At 29.6% G+C, this 27,339-nt stretch overlaps 5 protein-coding genes across 6 annotated transcripts in view; 1 reads left to right on the plus strand and 4 right to left on the minus strand.

Moving 5' to 3' along the window:
- Positions 1-211: 211 nt before the first annotated feature.
- Positions 212-2,427, minus strand: LOC105253021 (ribosome biogenesis protein NOP53). Its single transcript, XM_011260761.3, has 4 exons — positions 2,284-2,427; positions 1,475-2,163; positions 688-1,208; positions 212-418 (listed from the first exon to the last, which is right to left on the minus strand). The coding sequence occupies exons 2-4, from the start codon at positions 2,159-2,161 to the stop codon at positions 328-330; spliced, it is 1,299 nt and encodes a 432-aa protein (XP_011259063.1). The 5' UTR covers positions 2,162-2,163; positions 2,284-2,427; the 3' UTR covers positions 212-327.
- Positions 2,428-3,839: 1,412 nt separating this feature from the next.
- Positions 3,840-10,524, plus strand: LOC105253019 (ADP-ribosylation factor-binding protein GGA1). Its single transcript, XM_025411498.1, has 11 exons — positions 3,840-4,467; positions 4,610-4,770; positions 5,149-5,382; positions 6,081-6,254; positions 6,455-6,674; positions 7,047-7,379; positions 7,529-7,655; positions 7,941-8,299; positions 8,399-8,565; positions 8,869-8,979; positions 9,403-10,524. Exons 1-11 carry the CDS (start codon positions 4,431-4,433, stop codon positions 9,493-9,495), a joined length of 2,016 nt encoding a protein of 671 aa, XP_025267283.1. The 5' UTR covers positions 3,840-4,430; the 3' UTR covers positions 9,496-10,524.
- Positions 10,525-11,264: 740 nt separating this feature from the next.
- On the minus strand, positions 11,265-13,930 carry LOC105253018 (target of rapamycin complex subunit lst8). Its single transcript, XM_011260759.3, has 7 exons — positions 13,566-13,930; positions 13,130-13,282; positions 12,921-12,982; positions 12,686-12,836; positions 12,224-12,426; positions 11,690-11,832; positions 11,265-11,513 (listed from the first exon to the last, which is right to left on the minus strand). The coding sequence occupies exons 1-7, from the start codon at positions 13,689-13,691 to the stop codon at positions 11,389-11,391; spliced, it is 963 nt and encodes a 320-aa protein (XP_011259061.1). The 5' UTR covers positions 13,692-13,930; the 3' UTR covers positions 11,265-11,388.
- A 1,101-nt stretch (positions 13,931-15,031) lies between these two features.
- Positions 15,032-18,998, minus strand: LOC105253017 (N-acetylneuraminate lyase). The gene is made up of 8 exons (XM_011260758.3): positions 18,830-18,998; positions 16,610-16,671; positions 16,473-16,543; positions 16,129-16,274; positions 15,849-16,017; positions 15,595-15,740; positions 15,309-15,480; positions 15,032-15,247 (listed from the first exon to the last, which is right to left on the minus strand). Exons 1-8 carry the CDS (start codon positions 18,890-18,892, stop codon positions 15,090-15,092), a joined length of 987 nt encoding a protein of 328 aa, XP_011259060.1. The 5' UTR covers positions 18,893-18,998; the 3' UTR covers positions 15,032-15,089.
- Positions 18,999-25,028: 6,030 nt separating this feature from the next.
- The window catches only part of LOC105253013 (1-phosphatidylinositol 4,5-bisphosphate phosphodiesterase epsilon-1), a 120,214-nt gene continuing 117,903 nt past the window's right edge, over positions 25,029-27,339 (minus strand). For both annotated transcript variants that reach the window (XM_011260747.3, XM_025411418.1), the window contains one exon: positions 25,029-26,917. In XM_011260747.3, the coding sequence (XP_011259049.1) occupies positions 25,408-26,917 (1,510 nt within the window). In that variant the 3' untranslated portion in view covers positions 25,029-25,407. The remainder of the gene's footprint in view (positions 26,918-27,339) is intronic.

The following is a 27,339-nucleotide window of genomic DNA, read 5'->3' on the forward strand; positions in this document are numbered from 1 at the left end:
ATTTATTTAAAAAATGAGATGTCAAAAATAAAATTTATTTCAAAAATGAGACTGCAAAAATAAAATTAAATAAACATAAAAGGATATATATATATATATATATATATATATGTATTTTATTTATATAAATAAAAGCAAAGATTGGTATTATACTTCATTCTATAAAAAGATTCTATAAAAAGTGGATAATACTTAAGATGGCTATTGGAAACATATTTATTCATTTTTTCCTCATTTTCATATTTAAATATTTTTTTCAATAATAGAGTGGACAGATATAAGTTATTAGATAAAGAAAATATATATTATTTCAAATTAATAAGAGTATTAAACCTTATTAAGTCGTAACTTGACAGCATCCAGGTTTATTTTATGATCTGGTTTCACAAATTTCTTCACCTTTGCTTTATCACGTTTCCTAAATAAAAAAAGAATTGTTAACAATGTAAGAAGTAGAATCATTGAAGATAGTTTATTAATGAAGTTTTTTAAAATTCTCAAAAATCAATCAGTTTATATAATAAAAACTAATCAATTAATTAATTTTCATTATATATAAGATTTTTTTTATTACATACTATGCAAGCATTTCCACAATTATTCTTTACTTTTAAATCTTCCTCCTATCATTCTTTTAAACATATATATTTTACTAGTATTATATTTTATACATTTTTTTTTACTTACAATTTTATGATAGCTGGTGCAATAATATTTCTCTGTTGAAGCGACTTGTATCGGTCTTTTAATAAACTCATGGAGGGCTTACAGTTCCTTAAATTGCCAGTCAATTCTTCTGCTAACTGAAAATCAGGATCCAAGGGCTCAAATTTAGTTTTACTTAAAGTTTTTGGCATAAGAGACTCTCTTTCACGTTTCATCATTCGTTTTTGTCTCAAAAATTCTAGCTTCTTCTCTTTAATTTCTATTTGTTGTTCGAAATTTTTCAGTTTGTAGATATCAGAAACTATCTTTTTATTGATTTTCATCATTTTACGTGTATAAGCTGCTTGTTTTTGTTCTCGTTGTTTTCTTCTCTGCACAAGAGTTTTTTTGACATTTTTCACAGGTTTACTATTTGCCATTGTAATAGACAAATCTTCTTCATTATCATCTTCTTCAGCAGATTTTAAATTTGTTGTTTGCTTTGTTGGCAAGCCCTCTGACATTTCTCTTAATAAGTACTCTTCTTTTTTATTTTGTGGAATCTGAATATACAAATTTTTAATATTAAAAATTTATAAAGAATATGTAATAATGATTAAAATGGAAAGTTATACAGATTAAAAACAAGGATATTATTAACATTATATTATACTATATAAAAATAACATTAACATTGAAAAAAATATATTAAAAAAAAAATCAAAATAATACAATTCATATGAACTGCTGATAAAAAATAAAATTTATTCTGAAGATCTAGAATATGAAGAATTAGGAAGATAATATGTAATAATTATTCAAAAATCACCTTCTTAAACATTTTAGTAGTGACTCGATCAAGATGTTCCTCTTGTTTTATAAATTCTAATTCTTTCTCAGCAATTTGATGAAGCAAATCTTGATGATCAACATATGATGGATTGTAAGATGAACCTGGATGTGGTGCTTCCACTGCTGGTAAAACAGATGGTTTTTTATGTAATGATGAAGGCAATTTTCTTTTTTGCACTCCAAAATGTTTGATTGTATGTCTAATACTGTCTGAAGACATCCAATCAGTGATTGTTTTTGGTAATACATCTGTGTCAGCCCATGCATCACCTTCAATTTCTTTTTTTTTATTAATATCATTTATAGCAGTTTTTGTGAGTGTTCTATTCTTTAAAACTTCTTTCTTTTTTTTTATTTTTACATGATTCCTTTTACAAATCGGATCAGGAACTTGCGTATGTGGCTTTAGAGAAGCAAAACATTTTGGTTCCTTATTCTTTAAAGCTAGCCTGGCAGCTTGTTTGGAAAAAGTATTTGTAATAGTTTCAGATTTGTCGATGATAAATAGCTCAGAATCCACACGTTCCGAAAAAGGAACACCCAATCTTTCTTCTAATCTTTTATCATCTAAAAATTTATCCACATCTTTGATATCGACGTGTTTGCGCCAAGATTTCTTTGTTTTTTTAGAAACTTTACGTTTTTTTATCTTAACGTCAACCATTTCTGAAAAGAAATATCTCTTTACTTTTATGTAAAATACATGTGCAAGACTTCTAGTTTCAATTTTTATCAATTTACTTTTATGTAAAATAGATATACAAGACCTCTAGTTTCAATTTTTACCTGTATTTAGCTTTTATATAAACTTTTTAATCGAATGAGGAAAAATTAACACGTGTATGCAATATACATAGGTTACAATCATGGAATTACTTTAAGAGACTATATCATATATCGTAAAGCTGAAATCACACTACGAGTTGCCAGCTTAGGGTTTCTGCACACAGGACGCGCGGCGGAAGCCGACGCGATAAGCCATTACAAAAGTTGGATTGAGTTCAATTTTGACGCGCGGTAGGGTTCCACAATCCAGTTAATCCGAGTTTAAGTAGTGAATGGACCAATCAGGACCCAGTTTAACGTATTAAACTCGGATTAACTCGAGTTGTGGAACCGGACCTAGATGTTACGTATCTGCTGATTGGCTATCGCGTCAGTTTCCACCGCGCGGCAAATATTGGCCGCATTCAGCGGACTCAACCGCTAAGTAGCAATCGAATATGATTGGTCTCTACTTTCAGGTCCGACCAATCAGCATCGAGTTGCATCGGAAAATCTAGCAATGGGTGCTTTCCAATTGTTTAACACATCTTAACACAAACATACACAGGAAGGCACAAAGTGTAGCGATGTGCACGACTCAATTGGAACAAAGTTAATGTGCGACTTTCGAGTGGAGGGTTAGGATTCTTCATAACCATGTCCATCTTGATATTTTTTAATCCATGCTGAGGGTGATAGCATCGATATATAAAATGGATTAACATACATAGATGTATATATATGCATAATATTATATAATATATAAATAATATATAAATAAAATATATAAATGCATATTATATTAATATATAAATATGAATGAAAATTTAATCAGTAATATATCTAACCTGCAAATATGCAAAAGAGACAATTTTATTTTATTTATTAAATATAATAAAAAAATTAATTGTACAAAAACTCATTAATTTGAATTACTTACTTCAATGAGACTTTTAATATTTTTATTGTCCATTTTTGTATTTGTATGGTGTACTTTAATGGTTGTCTTTTAATTAAAAAGGATAAAACGAAAAGAAAATTGCCAACATAATCGCCGTCAGTCTGTAACCGCATATTTCATTTGTCCCTAGAAAACAGAAGGTTACACAAGTTGACTAGTAGCCCTCGAGCTGAGTACGGATGTGTAAAGTTGTGTCGGCAGTTACGGCAATTGGAACGCGACTTGTGTCGCCGTGTGCGTAAAAGTGTCTAGGGATATCTCAATTGGAAAGCACCCAATGTTGCCCAACTGTTGAGTCCGCTGAATATGGCCATTGCCGCGTCCTGTGTACAGGAGCTCTTAGTTGCGATTAAAATTGACCAATCAGAATAAAGCATTTTTCGCCTGGCTATTGATTGGTCAATTCCAACCGAATCCACACTTAAGGAAATCCACCAACAACTAATGAGATACCATAAATACTAAATTGTAGTGTAGCTAGTCAATCTTTCGCTTTTATGAAAAATCGATAAATCGATTGCAATGTTTTTCTTCCCATCTGATGATGTATTAAATGATTTTATCGACAGTTAAAAAATCTTGCAGTTACGTATTTCCAGTTTTCAATATATATGCGATGGCGTTGCTGTAGGATGGTTCTACGAAAGACGGCGCGTGGATCCTCTCAGGCTTCTATCTGATTCGTCTGATCTTATCGCAGTCGGTGATGTTAGATGTTCGTCGATGCCAAACCGTAGAAGAAAGTGATGTTAGATGATAGCGTGTAGCGGAATAAAAAAAAATCAGTAAAGACAACAGACAGAGTGACGCGGAGCAAGATGACTCCTATAGCGGAAACAGCTGTTTTATGCTAAGAAACCTAAAGCGAGTAAATAATAAATTAGCCACAAAGCAGCAAGAACCGATGTTTCGTATAAACTGAGACTCATTAGTAGATAAACATTTTGTAAATTCATCATCGAGCTTCATTAATTCAAATATTCAATTGCAAGGACAATTCGCGATTCTTACGCGAGTCTCCATTTAATGAATGACAATTTCACGTGATCTTGAAAATTGGAATTTCACGTGATCTTGAAAATTGGAATTTCACGTGATTAGAAAATTGAAAATTTTGTTTACGTAAAATGCTACAAACTTCGTTTTAATTACATAGAGGAATACCGACGATAATTATATGCAGCGATAAGTGATTACTATTATAACTATGGATGTAGTAACTACTAGTTTAGAAGCTCTCATACGTAAGTATAAACTTAACAATTAACTTATGACACCATTTTATTTAAATATGAGAGTTTTTTTTGTAATAATTAATATTAATTTGACATATTTACATATGATATTTTATATATGTATGTGTTATATATATATATTGCTATATAGAAAGAGCTACAAATCCACAAAATCAGAAGCCAGACATAGCAGCTATTGAAGCATTCTGCGTGATGCTTACCAAAGAATCGGAAGGTATACAGATAGGCACAAAATTATTGGCAACGCATATTCAATCGCTTAATGAGTCGGAAGCACTGCAAGCACTTTCAGTATGTTATTTTTGGATGTTTTGCAAATTTTAATGCTTATATATATTACATTTTTAAAATTGGAGAATTTAATTATTAAAAATTAATTGTTTAAACATTGGTTTATATTCATTATATAATTAATTATGTATTTTATATTAATTACAAATATATGGCGATATCTAAATTATTTAAAAATTTACCAGACAAATATATAATTAAGCTGTGTATCTGTGTAAATTAAATTAAATTAAATTTTAAAAGACTAATAAGACATAATAATAATAAGAGACATTAATAAGTTAATATTAAATATATAGAATTTTATAAATATATAATTCATATAATAGATTTATAATTCTCCAGCTCTTAATAATATAATATAATATATTTTTTTAGTTACTAGATACTTGCATGAAAAGATGTGGTCCATTATTTCATGCTGAAATTGGTAAATTCCGTTTTCTCAATGAGATGATCAAACTTGTCTCGCCGAAATATTTAGGTACTCGCACTACAGCAAGTGTAAGGCAAAAAGTATTGCAACTTCTTTATACATGGATCAGAGAATATCCTCGTGAGTCAAAAATAAAGGAGGCCTATGAGATGCTTAAAAAACAAGGAGTCATTGAGGTTATATTTATTATTTTATATTTTTATTATTATATATTGTTATTTTTATATATAATCTGATAATTAAGATTATGATATTTTTCTTCTTTTAATCATACAATACTGAAAGCACAATAAAATACAGTTAGTTGTTTTATTATCTTTTTATGACATTCTACTATTTTGCTCTGATAAATAATTATATATTTGATAGCTCTGAAAAAATAATTATATATTTAATAAAATATATCTTTACTATATGTTCATTAAATCATAAATGTCAAAAAGAGAGATGAATATTGATTCTTTTGTATAAAAAAATTAAAAAATGTTTATAGAAGAATAATACTGAAAAATTTACAAAATAAAAATTTATATTTTACAGAATTCTTATAAGTTTTGTAAAATGTTTTGAGGGAAAAATGATTGTGCTACTGTTTCTAATTAATGATACAAGCACATTTAAGTTGAAAAAAACTTCGATATAAAAATTCTATTTTAAATTTAAGCAAAAAAAGTAATTGTTTTATATTTCTAATATATATGAATTTAATTATCAGAATACCTACTCTATTTTATTCAAACATTCATTTTAATAATTTTTTTATATTGTCAAAACATCTGTTTAAATTATGCTTAAATCATAATCTAAATCAAATTGGAGTATTTGTTTAATTAACCAATTATATCAAAATACTTGCAATAAAAATAAATTACAGGAAGATGCAGCATTTATAATGGCTAATAATGAGGAAAGTCAAAAATCATCTAAAATAAAGAATAACATCTTTGAAAATGAAGAGATGTCAAGGCATTTGCGCAAGTTACTTCATAGTAAAGATCCTTATGATCTGCAAACTGCAAATCGATTAATCAAGGTTATGGTGAAAGAGGTAAGATTACTTAAAATTTGGAAAAATTTTTCTTTTTTTTTTCTAACTTTTTAAAATAAAATAGATTAAGATTTCTTAGATTAAGATTTCTTCGAATATTTTACGATTCCTTCTAATATTTCTAAAAAGCTTATTTTACATTTATGAATGTAAATTCTAATTTTTTTTAAGTTCTAAACATAAATTATCTATTTTTATAGGATGAAGAAAGACTGCAGTTAAACTCGCGAAGAAGTATGGAATTAGAATCAGTGCACAACAATGTAAAACTTTTGTCAGAAATGCTGGATTCATATAATCGGAATGAAACTAGTACAGAGGATCTCGAATTGATGAAGGAGTTACATCAAGCGTGCGAGCGATTGAAACCTATTTTGTTACGGCTGGCTAGTGAGACCCAGGGTGATGTTGAAATGCTTGGTACTTTATCATATTTAATTATACATCAATCATTATCGATTTTCAGCTATAGATTTATTATAATTATTTATAGAAGAATCGAAAAATCACGATTATGAGATAAATAATCAATTTAAAAAAAATTAAGGATTGTTAATTTCAAGAGAGTCTGTTGCAAATTTCTTGAAAGTATCTTATCACGTGATGTGAGAAAAAGTGAAAAAAATAAGAAAATAAAATGTCTCAATTTAGATTTTTAACCATTTTGTAAAATAATATATAAAAAATTGAATTATACAATTATCAATATTTGTTACTTTATGCGTGTAGATTTTTCTTTCATCACACTATGATCAATTTTCTTAATTATTTTTTTATGCATTTTATCTCTAGGTGATGTGCTGACTGCCAGTGACGAATTGAATCAAGTCTTCGAAAAATATACATCCGTTATTGTTCTCGGGCAATCTTCCAAATCTTCCGCGACAGAATCTTCTAAACCAATCTTTAATAATGGATCATCTCTCTTGGACTTATCGTCTCCTACTGAGAATATTCCCTGTGAGAACACGACGCAGAGCACAACGTCGACAGATCATCGTTCAGATATGGACATGTTGGGAGATATTTTCAATGTCTTGGAGAAACCAGTCAAATCCGACACAAATTTCTTGATGCCGAATGCCATCATGCAACCAATCAGTATTTCGCCTATGAACAAGAAAAGTAAGAATAATTAGAAAAAATTTAATAAAAAAATTATTGCTTTTTAAATTATTTAAATATTTACCTTTAATTTTTCACTATTTGTTGAATTTACATGTCATATGTTTATTTGCTGTATTATTTCTTCAAATAATAATATTTGATCATAGACGAAGTTACCAACACTGGCGAGGAAAAGATAGATAGTAAAGCAAAAGCATTGGAAGAATTGAATGAATTGGGAGAAGCTTTACTTAAGCAAAGCTTGTCAGGCACAATTGCTCGTTCGTCACAAGGGTAAGCATATCTATAAATTTTAAATCCTTTTAAAAAATTATCTCCGGATTTAGCAATAACAGGCAAGTCTCAATATTCTTAGCAAAATGAGAAGCAGTGCAAAAGAGAATACTAATATTAGAGATACTAACAGAGTGTATAGAGAATAGAAAGCTAAGAATAGAAAGATTACTAAAATTATTTAAATCTTTGGTTTAGATATCTTTGATATCCTAGATGCCATATATGTAGTATATAAAATTTTTTAGACTAATTTAAAAAAAAGGATTTATAATATTTTTACAGGAAAGTCAATAATAATATTATAAAAAATCAAAGCACCAGTGATTCTGTTCGAAAACAAAATTGGTCCCATGAAACTAGCAATAATATATCTCAGCACATCGTGACGGAACAATCAGATACAAAGAAATGCGAGTCAAATAGTAATTTTGATATTTCAACAGCTTCAAATTCATCAAAAACTAACGTGACCGCTAATCTGTCGTGCAATAAAAATATTAATTTAGAAAATACGGAAACGGGCACACAGCAGCAGCTAGAAGTAACGCAGTTACTTAACGGCGCATCAACAATAGCAGACACCGAGGCTGGAATCAAACCATTAACTGATATTATTGTAAATCTTGAAGATATTAAGCCAGGTTATCATATTAACTTTATATAATACATTTTATTTTATATTTTTAATTTTTCTTCTATATTTTTTATATATTTCGTATAACACCAATCATATTTTACAGGTATAAATCCACCTTTAACAGTAATCGAGGAAAGAAATGGTATAAGTGTAGTGCTCCACTTTGCTCAGGACAGTCCCAGGCCAGATGTATCTGTAGTAGTAATTACTACGATGAGCAAAAACGCAAAACCACTTAATAATTATTTATTTCAAGCAGTTGTACCTAAGGTAAGTATCCAATCCATTGTGAGATCCAACATTATATCCAACAATTAAAAATTAATTTTAAATTTCTTAAGAATTTCTACGTATATAAATCTAGAAAAAAAAATTTGGTAGATCAAAGATATTAACATGAATTTCTAAATATAATCTTATCAAACAATAAATTTATATATATATATATATATATATATATATATATATATATATAAATGAAATAACATAAACATTCATAAATCTAGCAATACCATAGTATTTTTTATAAAATTAGATAAATATTTTCATAACTTTTTTTAAATATTTGTACAGAAATGCAAGTGCAGATTGCAACCACCTTCTGGAACAAAATTGCCAGCACATAATCCATTCCTTCCACCATCCGCAATCACACAAATTATGCTGATTGCAAATCCTTTCAAGGTATATAGTTACATTTCTTTTGAAATCTTAAAAGTACTACAGTTCGGTTAATCCAAATAAAACATGCTAAAATTGTATCAATGTTATTAATATTTGTATTTTGATATTAATACTTTGCATCCTTGTGTGTGAACATAAAATTATAAAATTGTTTTTTATCAAACAATTTTATATAACTTCTAATACATTAAAAATGTTTAGTAAAACTAATTTGAAGTTTATTAGTTTCAAGTTTTTCAGTATATATTTATTTAAGCAAAAAATAATCTATTTTACAAAAATGCAGAAATGTTTGCAATGTAATCACATAATTAGATTTTTTATATTTAATTTTAGAATTTAGAATAAATATAAACTATTCGAATAATTAATTAAGATTGAATATGAGAATTCATATTTATTTCTGCGAAAAATTGATTTCAGGAGTCTGTATATCTAAAGTTTATGCTCAGCTACACGATGGACGATGAAACATTTACAGAAATGGGTGAAGTCGACAGATTGCCTCATCTATGATCTAGTATAACTATGATATGATTTTGATGCACTTGTATTCATCGTGTTCTCGGTAAGTCGAGAATAATATGAGAAATATTCCAATTACTGCGATTCAATTATTCATATGTGCAATTATAAAATTGTTAGATATTCTTTACACTTTAATCTTAGAATGCGATAAAAAATTAAATCATATTCTTAACTTATTGGAGAGACAAACGACCAGCTTGTTTTTAATTTTCTTCTCAGTCTTATTCTAATAGCACATACATAAAATGAAAATATCATTTTGATCATAAGCATTTTCATTTTACGCATTCCTCACTATAGCAAATGTGAAAGTGCGGAAATTTCAAAAAAGGCTGAATCGATCGAGAAGTATTACAAATATAAAAGAGTTGATTGTAACAATTTAACAGTTTGATTGTAACAATTTAAACAATTTAATTTGAAGATGATCTTATAATTTTACACTACTATTCCAAATAGGAATAAAGAGGAAAAAAACAAAAAATGTAATAAATCTTACATAAAAAGAACTATGTTTATAGGGAACAGTTTCTCATAATATGTCAAAACTATATAAATAAATAAGACCAGATTGCGAGTAGAATTACATAAGTTTCAAGTGACGTTATTTGAACGTAATTTATTATAGTTTTTGTTGAAAGGTATAATGTTAAAAAATATATGATTTAATCGATTTCTTTTATTTTAAGATCATTAAAATCGAATATTTCCTCTATTTTAACATGTGTACACTTAAATATGAATAGTGGAAAAGAAAAGTTTAAAGAGAAATGAAACTGACTTAACAACTAGACTACTTTAGACTACTTTAGACTAAACAAAAAGCTAGAATAGAGGAAATCGATTATATAATAATGGTCATATTTCTTGACTCAGATCTAAGAGATATTATCTTATTGCATGAATGTTGTAAGAGAAAACTGATTAATGAAACACAATTATGGATGGAAAGCGGATGAATATCACTTAGTGTAATATTCATTATATTGCAAAAAATAATGTGAAATATAATAATATAAAAAAATACTATCTCTCTTTCTCTCACATACATAAGATCATTTCACATATTGTATTTATATATAGTCTATAATAGAGTATAAGTATTACAAAGCGAAACATCGAACATGAATCATGCATTCTAAGATTAAATTAATGAAATAAATATTCAAATAAAAAAATTAAATATGTTTTATTATCTTAGTGAAATAATTGACAAGAACTATTATAAAAGATAATAGAGAAGAGAGAGAATGCGAGAGAAAGAAAGAAAAGTTATAAAGATGTATTCTTAAATTTATGTAAATGGAAATAATTTAATGAATTGTTATTGGACATTTTCGTTCTCTGTCGATATTCTGATATTTGTTCATTCATATACTTAAGAGTCTATCGTACATACGTAGTTGTATGCTGCTTTGTGATATATGCTTTAATAAGTGTAAACTTATGTTAAGACTGCGAATTTAATAAACCAAATGAGAGACAAGAATAAACGAGAAATCACCGGACCTGTACAAAATTTTGCAAACGTATTTTTAGTGATTTTAATTTATAACTAAATTATTTAATTAATATATTTTATACATATTTGATAAACAAAGCCTGTATTTTTACAATTATTACTTTCTTTTCTTTAAAAAGAAGAAAAAAAAAGAAAGGTTTGCAAGTGATATAATATATAATATATAAGTGTAAAAATCTTAAAACAATCTTATCCTTAATCTTAAAATATAGTAATAAATATAGTATTAAAAAACAAATATCATTATCTAACACTTCTTTTGTATATGTAACAATAACACACAATATATCTGAAATTTCAAATTATTTTTGACAAAAAGCAAACAGGAAAGATAATATTTATGTATTTACTTTCTATTTTTAACTCGCGGAAACAATTTCGTCACGAAAAGCAAGAGCAATAACAGCTTTTTGATGTCCTTGATATTCTCGTTCTATTGTTCCTGTAGATGCGTTCCATAGTCTCGCGACTCCATCTGAAGAAGCTGCATAAAATATCAAATTAAGTACAAAGTACATAAAATAAAATTTTGATTATAGATTTTTAAACAGATTATAAAAGATGATATCCACTATAATATACAAGTTGTTATTACGCACGTTAATAAAAACATTGCAGAAGAGAAATAGGTCAAGAAAATAAAAATAATGCGGTACTTACCAGTAAATATATATTGAGAATCTGCACTAAATGCTGCATCCCAAACCCAACGCTTTGCTTCATGCTGAAGCACTTGTACTTCAGAAAAGTCCGTCGTTCTCCATACTCGGGCAGTCTGATCGGCCGATGTCGTTACTAACAAGCTTAACAGATTAATTTAAATACAAATCTTATTTAGAAAAAAGTGTAGAAAAATTATAAGACTGTACCATTTAATAGAATATATTAGTCTTTTTAAAACAATTTATAAACTTTAAGTATATTTTTGTTGCGCAATCTTTTATTTGTGACTAATAGATAATTTAAAATAATTAAAGTTTGACTCCTCATGTAGCTATATTGAATTATATTAGAGAATCTGAATTCTTTTCTATTCAATACTTCAAAAGCATTTTTCTTTTTATTTGATTTGTAATATTCGTAGCTTAAAAAAAAGTGTAATCCTTGAAATGATGCTTTATATGATATGTGTAACAAGTATATAATGTAATATTTGAAATAACCATTGTAAAATAAAATGAGAAAATGACTTACGTTGAATCTGGACTGAATTTACAACGAAGAGCGTAACGTTTATGAGCTAGAAGTTTATGACGAGGATTGAGTCTTGTAGGCTCCTCTCCAATACCTCCTGTAAGCGTCCAGATGTAACAATGTCCTTTGTTATTTACGGCCGCCATATAAGAACCATCTTGATCCACTGCAATATCTTGAATCGAGGATTCAGCTTCAGGAATCTAAAATAACATATTCTCAAAATAAATAACAAAATTTTTATATATAACAATTAATCTGTATTTAAAATTTTAAAAGACATTTCTTTTTTCCACATTTTGAACATTTTAAGATTTTTTATATATAGTATAAACATTCTTACATAAAATTATAAACAAATTACAGAAAGCAATTATAAAAAATTCTACTTTTCTCAAGATTCCTAGTTTTGAATTTTAAGAATATGTAAATGTTAAATTTCTGAATATAAAAAACAAATACCAGTTGTTCATTGTGATCAGAACGAAGATCCCATAAGTGTATAACTCCACTTTGATCGCCAACCATTAATTCTGCTTGATTAGGATGCAAACATACACAATTTACAGGTGCGGATACTTGAAATATTCTTTGGCACTGAAAGCTGCTAGATCTGTTAATGAATTTAATGATTATTAATTTAAGAACATACATTTTTTCAATATAAATTTTATCCTTGTTTATATAAATAATTTACCTTAAATCCCATACTCTTGCAGAGCAGTCTTCTCCACCTGTGTACATCCACTTTCCTTCTTCCTGTTTATAAAATATATAAATATTATATTTTTTATAGAATAATATATAGTTTAAAATATTTTAGATTTGGATCAATTACGTTGAAGTAACATGTGTGCATGCTTGAAAAAAAGTAATATATAATAATATATAATATTGATATTAAACCTGAAAACCCAAGCTGGTAATGTTTTTTGAAACTCCTTCATAATTGACAACTGGATTGGGATTATTTGAAGCTAAATCATACATTCGTATGTGTTGATATCCAGCAGCAGCTACAACATACTTGTCTGGCGTGATGTCCAAAGCATTGACTTGCTACAAAATTTGTTAAGGAAGCCCAAAAAAATGCTATAGAAGAATTTTTACTAGTAGTTAAAATATGTAGAATTTTACAACGAATATTATTCAAGTTATAATTACATTTCCATATTATGATAATAATCCTGAGTTTTGTTTATATAAATATATACATAGGATAATTTGATATCATACACTTGTGTATATCACGTTGTATACATGTTGCAATAATACATATCAAATATAATTCCATCAAAACGAAAATTATGCAAAATGTCATCTTAAAATTAGAGAAGGATACAGAATCCGTATGTTGACATGTTCGTTGACAGACGCCTGTGTGCGGCTGCCATATTTTAATGGTGTGATCATAACCTCCCGTGACAAAAATCACCTGTTCATTGCTAATTGCACTGTCAACAGTCATTTCCGATATATTTATGATTTTCTAAATGTAAAAAACCAAATCACACAATCACAGATGACAAAATATAAATCAGACGTCTTATAACAGCGTTATCACTCTTCGTGGAAGTTCCATGTTCAGCAACACTACAGAAAAGCCAAGTTCTGGAAACTTTCAAGTTCAATCTCTCGATTTAAATTGATACGAGAGGTAGAGAAATTTTTTCTAACGTAAACTAACTATACGAACACATGTGCGTGATCCACTGTTAAAATGGAATATTTCGGAGCTTTAGAGATCTATATTTTGGAATAGAATATCCACTTTTAATGTTTTTTTTTATATTAATAATTACAAGGAATACAAGTGCTTTATTAAAATTACACAAATATTAATATTACATATATAATAAAGGAATTTATTAATTTTTTAAGACAATTTTTATTGTTTTTCGTCTTAATATGGGCCTAGAAATACCACATATCTCGATAAGATATATACATTACTGAGGATGATTGCCATTGGTCGATCCTCATGATTTGTCCAGACAATTTTCGTCGGGTGGCACCCGATTGACCACGTCGCCAATTGGCCAATTCAAAATAGGACTCTCTGATTGGTTAATCGTTGCTGGTTACCCTAGGCACAGGTCGATATAATTGGCTGTGGTCAATCGCAACGTGGTCAAACGGGACGCTCCCTTTTCGTCACATGTGAATAGGAACCAAGATGTGGCGCCATTTTAGGAGAATTATTCAAGTACCGCGATTTGAATTACGTTGACTTCGAAATCGTTGTGCAATTTTTTGCAGGTAATATAACATTATAATTTGTAATAAGTTAGAAAGAACCTATAACATTCGAAAACTAATAAGAAATCACAATTTTCTATACCGTATACATAAATATTTGTATGTATTTGTGTATTTATGTAGCAAATTCATTGTTTCAAATGTTACCCTCTTCCCCCTCTCCATCCCGCGCCCATGATACACATTTATGCTCCGTAAATTATTATTTATCTCCTATAATGTGACTTTTTATCTGATATAAACTCACCTTATGTTATCTTTGTTTATCAAGAATGAATGAAAATCAGGTGAATATATTGTTTAGTATTTAGCAGTGCATACTGTGTTGTGAAGTAAGAATTTTTTAATGTGAATTTTTTGTATATAATCTTAAGATTCCATAAAAATTTATTTTTTTATGTAATCATAATTAAGAGTAGCAAAAATACAATTTAAATTGTATATTTATCTTAATTTTTATGCTAATTAGCATTAGCATAAATACATCTTTATATTATTTTACAGTAATTTTACAGATAATTTTTTATAAAGAGAAATAAAATAGTCAGCATAAACAGTATAATGATAATAAAATATTTTCAATTATGGTTAAAATAATAAAATATTTTCAATCATGCTGTAAATTTGGTTTATATCCTAAATTTGTTAAATCTGTTACTAGAGTTGCTAGAGTATCAGGAGAAATAGTAAGTGGTGCACGAGGTGGTCCTACATTGATATCAGTAAGAAGAGACATTGCTATTTTGATAGCCTGCATCCTAGCATCTAGATAGATAATCAATCCTTAGTAACGATACACTTCATAGATATAAAAAATAATATTTACCATGTTTTATTATAGCAAATATAGCGCTTGAAAATTTCTCCTGTAGATTCCTAGCTTTTAACATATTTCCACTTATTCCAGCATCAAGAAGCTCCAGTGCAAGTTCTGGAAACATATTTATGCCAAGCAGTATGAAAGAGTCCATTCCCAGTGCACATGCAGCGTTCACAAGCTAGAAAGACCAAGGTGAATCTTTATTATATTAGAATTAAAATTAATATACGACTAGAGTTTGTTAGCTTCTTTAAAATTTTTTTAAGATTTAATTTTAAGACTAATTTTTTACCTGATCATTACCAAGAAAAATGACATATTTTTTATTATTGGCATGTAATGCTTGTGCACCCTCTTCTAAATTGTTACTAGTGAATTTTATACCCACAAATGATGGTATTTTAGAATCAATTAATTCAAGGAATTGTCCCATATGTACTAAAAAAATAAATTTATATATGATACACATATACTTAAAGAAACATTGTCAATTACATCTATTGATTATAAATTTATATAGTGCATATATTAAAAAGGATTGCTTACTATTAATATTGGTAAACATAGGAATATGATAGTATAATAATGGCGTATTTGGTGCTGCCTGGCCAACCTTCTCCAAATATTCAATTAATTTCTGAGGAGTAGTAGGCTTTGAATATAATTCTGGTAAACAAAGTATAGAATCTACATTCAGAGATTCTGCATGTTTTGCCTGTAAAACGTACGTTATTTTTATTTTATTAATTAATCACATAGTATTGTTGAAAATAATTCTATTATTGGAAATAATAATTGGGAATTTATTTATTAATATTGTACTTACAAGCTCGATTACATCGGGAAAGGGAGCACCTCCTATTTGAATCATTAAGTGTTGTTTTGTATTTTTCGTCGCTTTTACCCAAGCTTCAGTAACGAGTTTTCTTTCAGCAACAGACATTGACATCCCCTCACCGCTTGTACCATTAACTGCAAAATGATATATGTCAATTATGCAACATTAATATTATAATTTTAAAATAAGAGGTCATATAGCTGTGCTCTTTGAATAATTTTTAAGCAAATTATTTTACAAGAATTAGTAAATATGTAAAAAATGATACTATGTATGTGGCAGCACTAAATATAGGGAAATATTTAAAGTTTTTAATAATAAGAATTACTTACCGAGTATACCATTAATTCTTTTTTTTGCCAGATATGTTGCATATTGTGGTATAATATTCAAATTAAGAGATCTATTAAATAAATATTGGTCATTATTATTTAATTTAATTAGCAGTTTATAGAAATAAATTAATTACCCATCATTTTTAAAAGGTGTTAACACTGGGACAATAAGACCTCTGTAGGTGTATGTTAATTGCTGTAATTATAAATTTAATTATCTGCATAATATAGAAAATATACTATAATCTCTATTTTATTTATATTTTTATTTATATGAATGACATATCTTAATTATATCTTAATATGTATATATAAGTCTATTTCATTAATTTATTTTCTATACATTTGTTTCTCTTATTTAAAGAATAAAAATTTTAAAGTATAAAAAAATCATATTGCGGCCTTTTAAGCGACTTTCTGTTTTCTTTTTTTGGAGATATTTTAAAAAAATATTTAAATATGAAATTCGATGTTTTAATTTTAATTTAACGTTCAAATTTTATTCGATTTGCATTTTTTTATTAAAAGAATAAAGAAGCAAGCATGTACAAACAGCATAAAAATAAAATTTTATGTGTATTTAATCGATAAACAGATTACGATATGAGACTTTATCAAGGTATCCTATCAAAAGTGGCTGCCTTTTTTATTTTTTAAGAAAAATAATCATAACAAATATATATTAAATTAAATGGTTTAAAGTAAATTCTATTATGGGAATAGTAGTGGCTTATAAAAGCTATTTATATTAATGAACGGAGAGATATGCATAATTTTTTTATAATGTAGATATTTTGATATAATAATAGTTATAGTGCTATTTGAAATTAATATAATAATATATGATATAATATAATATAAATATTTTACATATTATACAAGTTTTATCGGCTTGTAATATTACGGGCGACGTCTACCTTTTCACTTTCGGCACTGCAATATGAACTTGATGTATATTGTATAATCATTTACTCAATTAATTATACTCAGTATACGAATAATATAAATAAAAATATAAATGAATGAAGTTATTAACTCGAAGTCGACAAAACTCGTATAATATATAAAATATTACAAGCCAATAAAATGTATAATGTGTAAAATATTTTTGTTTTATTAAGTCACACATCGTTATTCATTTCAAAAAAACTAACACCACTACAACTTTTATTATATTGAAATATCCACATTATATATCCATTATAAAAAAATTACACATACTTCTCCATTCGTTAACATAAATAGCTTTTGTAAACAACTCTATTATGCTCATAACAGAGTTTAGTTTGAATCATTTAATATACAGGGTGGACCAAAAGTCCGGATACAGTCGAATATCTCGTATAGAGTGCATTTTAGAACAAAATGCTTTAGACAAAAGTTGTAAGGATTAAAAAGATGTATTTAACTGTAATATCGTTTCTTTACACTAATTGATTCCTCTCATTATTTTATACATAAGTAAAGTATTAAGGTAAAATAATCGAAAAATGAATATTTTACAAAATATTTTACGGTTTATATAAAATCAAGAAATGATTTCAAGCCTTATAACTCAAAAAGTGCTTGAGGGAAAAATATTATTATAAGGTTTTGAAAGCTCTCGAGGTAAGCTATAAGAATATGCATTGAAAAATAGGGGGCTCCATTTAAAAAATTCAAGTTGACCTTGTCTGACCTTGGCGATGCCACTCAATGTCAAATCGATATTACAGTTAAATACATCTTTTTAATCCTTACAACTTTTGTCTAAAGCATTTTGTTCTAAAATGCATTCTATACGAGATATTCGACTGTATCCAGACTTTTGGTCCATCCTGTATATTTGTTATAGTCTATCACTTTTACATTAGTTTAAAAAAAGGCAATTATTTTTTAAGAGCATCCTAAACAAGATATTTTATTATGAATTTTTTATTATGAATTTTTTTATGATTTATAATATTAAATACATTCAGAATATTACTTAATAATGATATTTATAATTGTCTTTACTATTTTTTATTTTTTTATATTTTCAGAATATCATTTTAATCATTCTACAGTGAGTAATAATGGCAATTTGAGAACTTCTATGGCGCAGTATATATGCCTGATTGGTGAGTCAATTCAAAATTTAAGAGAATATGTTTTTATTGCAATGTCGTTTATAAATACGATACATATAACTCAAAGTAATTTTATAGTTAATCAATACATGTTTGTTAACACATATACAATATTATTTAATTTGTGTTAGTTTATGATGCGTGGAATTATATGCATATGATGACACAGAAACGAATGCAAACATTCGATCATTTAAATAATATTTGTTTAATGTAATAAATATATTGTGAATATTATTTACTTACGGACATCGTGCACAACGATGAAGTGACTTTAATAACAGCATGAAGAGAAGCAACTGATAACATATATTTTCTTCCATCTTTCTATGCCGAGCTCTGATAAGATTGTCGTCTTATTTACTAATTATGCTTTAAAGGCAAGAAAGATAGAACTTCAATGTTAGAGAAAGAAATTGAATTGAAATATTTATAATTACTAAAGCGAATGCATAATTCAAAAAATTTTAATTTTTTTCCATTTTATTACTTGCAACAAATCATTAATAATATATCCGATATATAGAGATAATTCAAACAGCAACATTAATATTATTGATTTTAAAACGACAATATAAATGTTTATTCAATGAAGCCTCGGTCATACATTATCTTATTCGGTAAATTTCTTATATTTTCGCAGATTTTATGTATATCTATTCTATATATATATATAAATTTCCTAAAAACAAATCGAATGAATCATAGCGGTTTTTGAAAGAAATTATAAATGATTTAAAAGATTTATTAGGAACGATAGTGAAAACAATTTTTAACGATAGTGAATTAAAAGTTTTCATAACTAAATTATTTTTAAAAAATTATATAAAAATTATATGAAACTTATATATAGTTATATTATAATATTTATATATATTTAATTAATACAAATGTAAAGGGAGATGGAAGAGAGAGAGAGAAAGAGAGAGAGAGAGAGAGATAGAGAGAGAGAGAGAGAGAGAGAGAAAGAGGAAAAATTTCCTGTTTAATTAATTTGACGGCTCTACTTATTTATAAAAATGCTCTTTATGTTTATTTACATGTAGATCCTTTTCCTCAACAATGTCAATAGTATTAATATATTATTGTAATGGTAAATTCGCTATAAGTTCCAAGATGGTCGCATGCTTTATTTTATTTGTTTAACGGGTATTACATGCTTTTTTGTTTATCGAAACGAGAACGGAGGCTACTCGAATGTTTACATAATAACGCCAAAGAGAGTTCTATTTAGTTAGCTGCTACTCGTATAATGCTCCTTTTTTATTTTGCAATAACTGTCACTTAAATGTGACGAGAGAAATGCTACGGCATATTGTATGCGTACTAGGGAAGAAGTTTCTTGTTTAGTATTAACATTTTTTTTGCTTTATAACCTTTTGCGTCCACTTTTTATGCCTTCGAATATCATATGTGATTCCATCATGGCAATTGTAACGCCTGAATATGTGATGGCACATTATTGAATAATATCTGTCTCATAGAGCGAAAATAGATTATAAAGAAGAATTTCTGTTCTCTTTTATATTAATTAAACTCATATTTGAAGTTTACAAAAAGTGTAATCTTCCGTACATATACACACATACGATGACATCGTCGAAAATTTATATTAACTATAATAGAAATAGAATAAAGGTGTCTCACACACACACAAATGTCAACACGATGCCAAAATTATATAATTCGGATTTCAATATTACTGATTAAAAATATATATTCCCAGAAGAGGAATTACATAAAACAGCAATGTTTTCTTCCGTCTTTTTCACAATATTACATTTTAACACGACGAATTAATTTAAATACATACTACTTAATTGATTAATTAAACAGTAGGCTAAATCATTAAACAAGACGAACGCTTCGGAAGCAAAAAATGACAACTGACCTGGTTTCAAAGACAATCCCTTTCCGCGATAATTATATAATTATTCTTATTCGGCGATTTAACTAATTACTGCATAGTTCGTTAACTCGCATATATAATTTTTGCCAACGGTCGTAGTGATACATCTTGTTGTTCGATGAGCTTGAGAAAACCGTCGACGAGAGATGCGGCGAGGGGGGGGGGGGGAGAGGAGGCAGCAATTGCTTACAAGATAAATGCGTTACGTATGTGATAAAGTTCACACTTATGAAAAAGAGACATCTCGTATCGTATTTATATCTCGATTAGAGATCGACGCACCGCGCGTAGTCGGGCCAGCCCGATTGCGACAACATGCATCGCTTGTGTATTAATTAATCAATTTTTCTGTTCTTTTTCTCTTTTTTTTTTTTTTTTAATTGCTCCGCCTCATTTACTATCTATTGCATTTTTCGTCTCGATTAAAGATAATTTTTTTTTCTTTGGCTCCGAAATACGCCACGTACAAAAATGCAGCGCGTGGCTCGATGGCCTTTCGAGAATAATACGTATGTACGATCATATGTATATATATAAGTATATGCGCGCTTTTTTTTATATCAACGTAACAGCTATCGAAGAATCACGGATATGTACAATTAGGGATATGCCCGGCCGACACGTTAGCATCATTTGGTTTTTCGCTCGTCCTTCTCGAGGATGATTTCTCTGTTTCGGTTTCTATTTTTGTCCGTTGTTCCTCGCCTTTTTCTCCTCCTTTTTTCGTGCGAATCGTAATTCCGACCGACGAAGAAACAAGGAGATTTAATACTGAATCGTTTATGTAGGATCAGCTCCTGGGAGCTCGTTCGACAATGTTCCTTAATCAGAATGGTCCCAAAAATATTAAGAAGTAATCGTTTCCTGCGCACGCCGCTTTTTAAACGCGTCCAATGAGTCTTTTAAAGTCGGCCTCGAAGAGGAAAGGGATGGCGAATGAGGGGTTGAAATCGTTGAAGTCGAGCATGGGTGCCGTTGAATATATTATAAGATGAAAGAAATGTTACATTGAATATATATAAATCGACAATCTCTTATTTTTTGCCTTATACATTACTTAAAGGAAAGAATAAATTTCATCTAAAAATAAATAATAATATAGAAAGAAAGAGAGAGAAAGAGAAATGTAATATATAATTTTTTTTAATTGATTATTTTTATGGTCATGTCATATTAAAGTTTTGTTATTTCTCATACTATACATACTGTACTTTGAATAAATTAAAATAGAAAAAATAGAGATAATTTTCTTACATACTAAAAAAATCTTTCAAATATTAAATTATATCGTTCACACACTAAATTATTAAAGAAATCATGAAATGAATGTTTCTTCTCTTTGGTATTTAATTATAATTTATATGATAATATATGTAAGTGATAATAAAATAATATCAAATATATTTTATTTAAATTTTGCAATGTTATGAGCTTTTTCGGGATTAATGATGCCTTAATAATTCTTTTCAAAATAAATTCTTGAATTCATAAATTTATATTTTTATCATTTATTCATGTTTTTATCATGGATGAATAACTAGGATAGATAGCATGCTATCATTAATATCTTTGATAATAAAGTAGAGATATAATCCACATAATTTTATATTATATATATATATATATATATATATATATATATATTACTCTATAAATCTTCAAAATTTGTAATATTATGAAAGATTAAAATGTTCACGTGGCAGTTGAAATATTAAATTGAAGTCAAAGTTAAAATAGCTGGAAAAACGCGATTATTATTTTATGGGTATTAATATTCCACTGGCGGCGCCCATGCTTTTGGAGGCGAGTTTGGCAATCACATGCAACTCGTATTACAACATCCTACGGCGGCACAACGAATCTTTACCTTTGCAACCGAGACATAACGTTCGATAGACACTGTCCGTTTATAATCGATGATTCTCTCGATGCGGGGGTTTAGCCGGAGGTCCAAGGAGCGTCGAACATTAATTACAATAATTAACGTTATTAGTAGCCATTGTTCGTTACTGCTATGTACATAATTTTTTTTTGAAAATGCTGATATATGTATATTAGATAAGTACTGTTTCGGTATATGTATATGTATATCGGGATGCACTTGATTCGCTGGTTTTTATTTATTGTTAATGTGAAAGTTATTAGTTAAAGTGATACTTGTTGCACTTGCCAAGTTGTTGTACTTTTGCAATTTGTAAATGTTAGTTCTTTCGCCGTCGATATTTAGGAAATTGTTTTCGCAATGTGTATGTATGTGTGTATGTATGTATGTATGCATGTGTGTACGTGTGTACGTGTGCAATAAAATTTATATAAATTTATTAAAACTATTTTTTCGAGAAAAATATATTTTAGATGGTGCGAAATATTTTTTTCGGAGAAAAAGAAAGAAAGATTGTATATAAAATATGTCGGCAAAAAAAATATTTCGATATGAAAATATTATTTTAAGAATTAATGAGATAGCGAAAAATATTGTTAAGAAGTTGTGGCGGATTTATATTTTATCGCTCGCAATATTGTCAAGTGCACTAGTAAATATACAATAATCATACAAATTAGATGTTGATTATAGTTTGATCTCTCTGCGCGCGCGCATATCTGTGAAAGTGATTTTGTACGTTAATTGCAATTTAACGATATAGCTATACCATGATATAAATATAATTGACCCATGTCTCGCTTCTTTTCAATGATTTGATTTACAAGTTGCATTGGGTCAATTAAATTGTTTCTTCTCGTGGCTAACGTGATGATTGTGTTCATGTATCGATCTACCATCTCTAAAGAGATTACTTTATCGAACGATTTTTCTGTTATTTTTTTTTTATAATATCTACTCAAAGATACATGTATGTACAAATATAATCGGTCTATATGCTTGCGTCTCTTATTTTTTTTATTCCGTTTTATTTTTCCTGTGTTTGGTCTCTCGTGGATATGTGATTATATGTATTTTCGAGGAGATAAGATAAGGAGGAAGGAAGTAGTATCCAAAAATATAGTCTCCAGTGAAGTCGCGAATTATCTCGGGAAACGATGCAGGTTTGTCGGAAGTATCGAATATATATTTCTTAAGTAGCGTTAAAAAGATCCGGCGTTTTTTCATATTGAAAAAAATCTGTAGAGGAGCGTCTTGAAAATATAAAATATCTCGAAACGATTCGGGGAAGCGGAGGACTCGTGTGGAAGACAGGGAGCGAAGGATGTTCGCGACCTCACTGATTTGTAATGTCAGGTTCCGTATTGTGTTTTTTCATTAGCTAATTAACGTTAGCAATTAAAATTATTTCCGAGAAAATTAGGCTGCCGGTTTCGAGTGTACGACAATACGCATCCGAATGCTTTTTTTTCGCGTGAAAAAGATAATTTAATAGAACGATAGCACACACTCGAACGCGAATTTTCATCGACACTCCTTGGTCTCGTATATTTACAATCTACATATATACGCTCGCTAAAACAATTACGAGAGAGGGGTGGTAATCGAGAATGCAACACCGATCTACCCTCTAGCATTAACAATATATAGTAAATACGATCTCTTTCTCTTTCTCTTTCTCTTTTAAGTAGCAACTTTCAATATATATTACGATGCTTTTATCGGGTTCTACTCAAATTCCTTATCACATGTTGACTAGATGCAAAAAAAAAAATGGTTACCAACATTGATAGAGCGATCAAACAAAGTGCGATAACAGCGATATATAATTTTATTACGTAACTCCCTCGCGTGAAAGCGCGACTCGTATCAATGTAAAACATTTCAGGTACGACGTAAATGATAAAGACGATGCGCTTACAAATAATGAGAAGTCACGTAAAGAATTGCGGACTCCTTTATGGATACGATTGGTATTGATCAAGACAGATCTGTCCGATATGTTTCAAACGGAAACACGTTCAACCAGGAAGCACTTCCAATACGTCTTAACATACAAATGTCGCGATGTTACTGATCTACTTCACTTAGAATCGTACGTTGTTTGGTAAAATGTTTAAGGGATCGCGGCGCGATCTCGCTCTCTTTATTCGTTGTACAAAAATAATAAACCCAGGCGCGACGTGGCACTAATTTTTCTCGACACGCCAGCGCGTCGATCAGACGCGGCAGTTAACACGCCAAATTGCGTCTGACGAATTTTTACTGCCACACGCAACAAAATCAATATGTCCGTATAATATGCTCGGCTTCTAATGCTTGTTAGAAAAATTAAGGGGACCCAAGAGTCGTCGCTTTGCCACTTAATGATTGTGCGATCGTTGCTGCAGAGAGATCAGATATTCTATATTAAGACTCTTAAAAAATTTTTAAAAATGACGACATAATTAGTCTTCTTCTCGTCTACTGCCCATTTGTCTTAAGAAAATCTGATTTATCAATATTGATTTTACAACGACAGTGACTTTAATAATCTGAGATTTTGCTCAAATATCGTGCGAAGATAATTGCACACGTAATCGAATAATTAAGAATATTGTGTTATTTTCATTGATATTTTTCAAAGAATTATTTCATATTTTTTAAAGAGACAAATTTTTTCTTTTTTTTTTGTTAGTTATCAGTTTTATTTTTTTTGTATAATATCGTATGATAAAAATGCGCTGATATTTCTTTAGTAACGCGATGATATTTAAATATTCTGATCGTATCCTATCATCCAACTTAAAGACTTACTGATTGTAATTTCTTCGTTCATGACATTTGTATTGCGAAGATTCTTGACAATGTAAGATCCTTCGATTTCCTCAAGTTCTTACTTGCATTTGAGATTATTCCTTGGCAGGATCGGCGGCGTGAATCGTTCCGTCAAGATTAAAATTAGCTTCCGATCGTATTTATTGGATTACAAGCTTATAATTGATTTCTCCGAGCGGCGAAGATCGATGATATCGACGTCGCCCTTGACTGCCACTATGATTTCCAAACTCTCAATTTCCTTAACGAGACCTTTTTTAAGTGAAGAACGGCGTTTGGTATATCGAATTCGCGGGCATCCTCCCCATCGGAATGAACTTCTCGTCTACGACCTGATATCAATAAGCGATGTCTCAGGCCTCTAGAAGTCGGATCCGATAGTGCTTCCGATACCGGTACCTTCTCCTTACTCGATCCTGGTAAGGACACCGATCTACCGACGGAAAATCCTTTGCTGAGTCTGTCGAGGGTCGCGGGCAACAGATGCCGTCTCGGAATAGCTTGCTCTCTTTCCCTGAGGATGAATCTACCGAGGGTCTTCCAGAACGCTTGCGTGCTGTAAACGTTCTCGTCGTCGTTCAAAACTCTCAACTGACGATTTCCGCTTCCGACAGCACCGGCGCCGCCCCATTCTAACTCCTCGACAAGGGCGAACTTTGACGGGTTTTCCATTCTTCTAGCCTTTATCAGAGCTTGCGCCAATACATCTTGCGCTGAGCTGCTCACCGGCACACGTAGAATTGCATAAGGGATCTCTGGCGAGACGTTGTAGATGCAGACTAAGAAGGTGTCTGCCTCGTCCCATATGTGAGTGGATTGGTCCCTCGAGTTGGAATCATTGAGCTTTGAATGGCCGGCCGTGCTTCTGATGGAGGCGAGCCAGGCTCTGCTGCTCGGATCGTCGCCCACTCGCTTCAAAAGGAAGCGACCTTGACCTTTCCACAAGGCCTGTGCCTGAAGAGGATGTTCGGTAGGGTCCAGTACGCGTTGAGTCGGCAATTCTTCCCTGTCTCTCTTCTCCCATCCGCGAGATACTTCCTCCACTAAGATGTATTCGTCAACATGATCGGGCGATACCCCGGCTTTCTGTAACGCCTGCAGCATCACTTCTTGCGTGTTACTTTCCTGAGTCACTTTCAGAATGGTATACGGCTCGTCCGGTATCACGTGATAAACCATCAAAAAGAACATTCGTCGCTTCAAGGTGACACCTCCTAGGCCGGGATCGACCGTACTTAGTTTTTCGGGTTCTTTTCCTGACGAGAGACGTTTAGACGACTCCTTGTGATCGCGGCAGCATGTGTTATAATCCAAGCTCTCCTCCTCTAATCGGGAATAGATGAAAAGTGTGGACAGGGCCAGCGGTCTGTTCTTGCAAGATCGTAATCGTACGTGTCGATAGCCTGGTCGTAAACATTTGAGCGGTATTACGCGTTGCGCGATGAGATGATGGGAACTGGCCTCGACGACGCCGAAACGTAAGAACGCGAGGTCCTTGAACATTACTTGGAAACAGAATTTCTCATTCCAGATAGGATTCAATGCATTATTATGAATAACCTTTGTCTTGTGCTTCGCGCAATCGATCGGTATACCGACCAACTCAATCTCGACGTACGTGCTGGTGACGAGGTTTGTAGGTGAGACGTATTGTCCCGAGACTATTGACAGACTCAAGTGCGCAGAGTGCAGGCCATCAAACTCCTTGTCCCAAGGATTGAACCGTCTGTCAAGATATTTGCAATTGTTAGAGAAAATTTGCCGAGATAACAGCTTGACATAATCGATCGAAAGCAATTCTATTATTTAATTCTTTTATATAAAAAAAGCATTATTTCTTATAATAAAGATCAATTTTTATAATATATATTACAAAATAAATGTATTAGAATAAATTTATTAGAATAATTTATTTTATAGAAGCGCTATGTATAATTCACGAATTGATCGATTTTTACAATATGCAGTAAAAACGCGAAAAAATACGGGCGAAAAAATATTTCTCTTAATATTAAAACACTAAATATTAAAACAATTTTCAATTAATATAAAAAATAAAGTAATAAATTTTATAATTTTAAAATTGTTAAGTCTCTTTTATTTCAATAAAGATTTTAAGATATAAAATTATTAAATTAAAATTTATAG

Source organism: Camponotus floridanus, unplaced genomic scaffold (assembly GCF_003227725.1).
Source record: "Camponotus floridanus strain SB8 unplaced genomic scaffold, Cflo_v7.5 scaffold4, whole genome shotgun sequence".
Lineage (NCBI taxonomy): Eukaryota > Metazoa > Arthropoda > Insecta > Hymenoptera > Formicidae > Camponotus > Camponotus floridanus.

Bases quoted from the DNA above. Each gene is read 5' to 3' on its own strand.
- LOC105253021 (XM_011260761.3), bottom strand. From the start codon at position 2,161: ATGGTTGACGTTAAGATAAAAAAACGTAAAGTTTCTAAAAAAACAAAG. The intron at 1,209-1,474 runs GTGATTTTTGAA...TTGTATATTCAG, and splicing joins CTACTAAAATGTTTAAGAAG to ATTCCACAAAATAAAAAAGA. The intron at 419-687 runs GTAAGTAAAAAA...TTTTTTATTTAG, and splicing joins GCACCAGCTATCATAAAATT to GAAACGTGATAAAGCAAAGG.
- LOC105253019 (XM_025411498.1), top strand. From the start codon at position 4,431: ATGGATGTAGTAACTACTAGTTTAGAAGCTCTCATAC. The intron at 5,383-6,080 runs GTTATATTTATT...AATAAATTACAG, and splicing joins AAAAACAAGGAGTCATTGAG to GAAGATGCAGCATTTATAAT. The intron at 7,380-7,528 runs GTAAGAATAATT...ATTTGATCATAG, and splicing joins TTCGCCTATGAACAAGAAAA to ACGAAGTTACCAACACTGGC.
- LOC105253018 (XM_011260759.3), bottom strand. From the start codon at position 13,691: ATGACTGTTGACAGTGCAATTAGCAATGAACAGGTGATTTTTGTCACG. The intron at 13,283-13,565 runs GTATCCTTCTCT...CAAATTTTGTAG, and splicing joins CATGTCAACATACGGATTCT to CAAGTCAATGCTTTGGACAT. The intron at 11,833-12,223 runs GTAAGTCATTTT...TAATCTGTTAAG, and splicing joins AAATTCAGTCCAGATTCAAC to CTTGTTAGTAACGACATCGG.
- LOC105253017 (XM_011260758.3), bottom strand. From the start codon at position 18,892: ATGTTATCAGTTGCTTCTCTTCATGCTGTTATTAAAGTCACTTCATCG. The intron at 16,018-16,128 runs GTAAGTACAATA...TACGTTTTACAG, and splicing joins TTCCCGATGTAATCGAGCTT to GCAAAACATGCAGAATCTCT. The intron at 15,481-15,594 runs GTAAAAAATTAG...TGGTCTTTCTAG, and splicing joins TTTTTCTTGGTAATGATCAG to CTTGTGAACGCTGCATGTGC.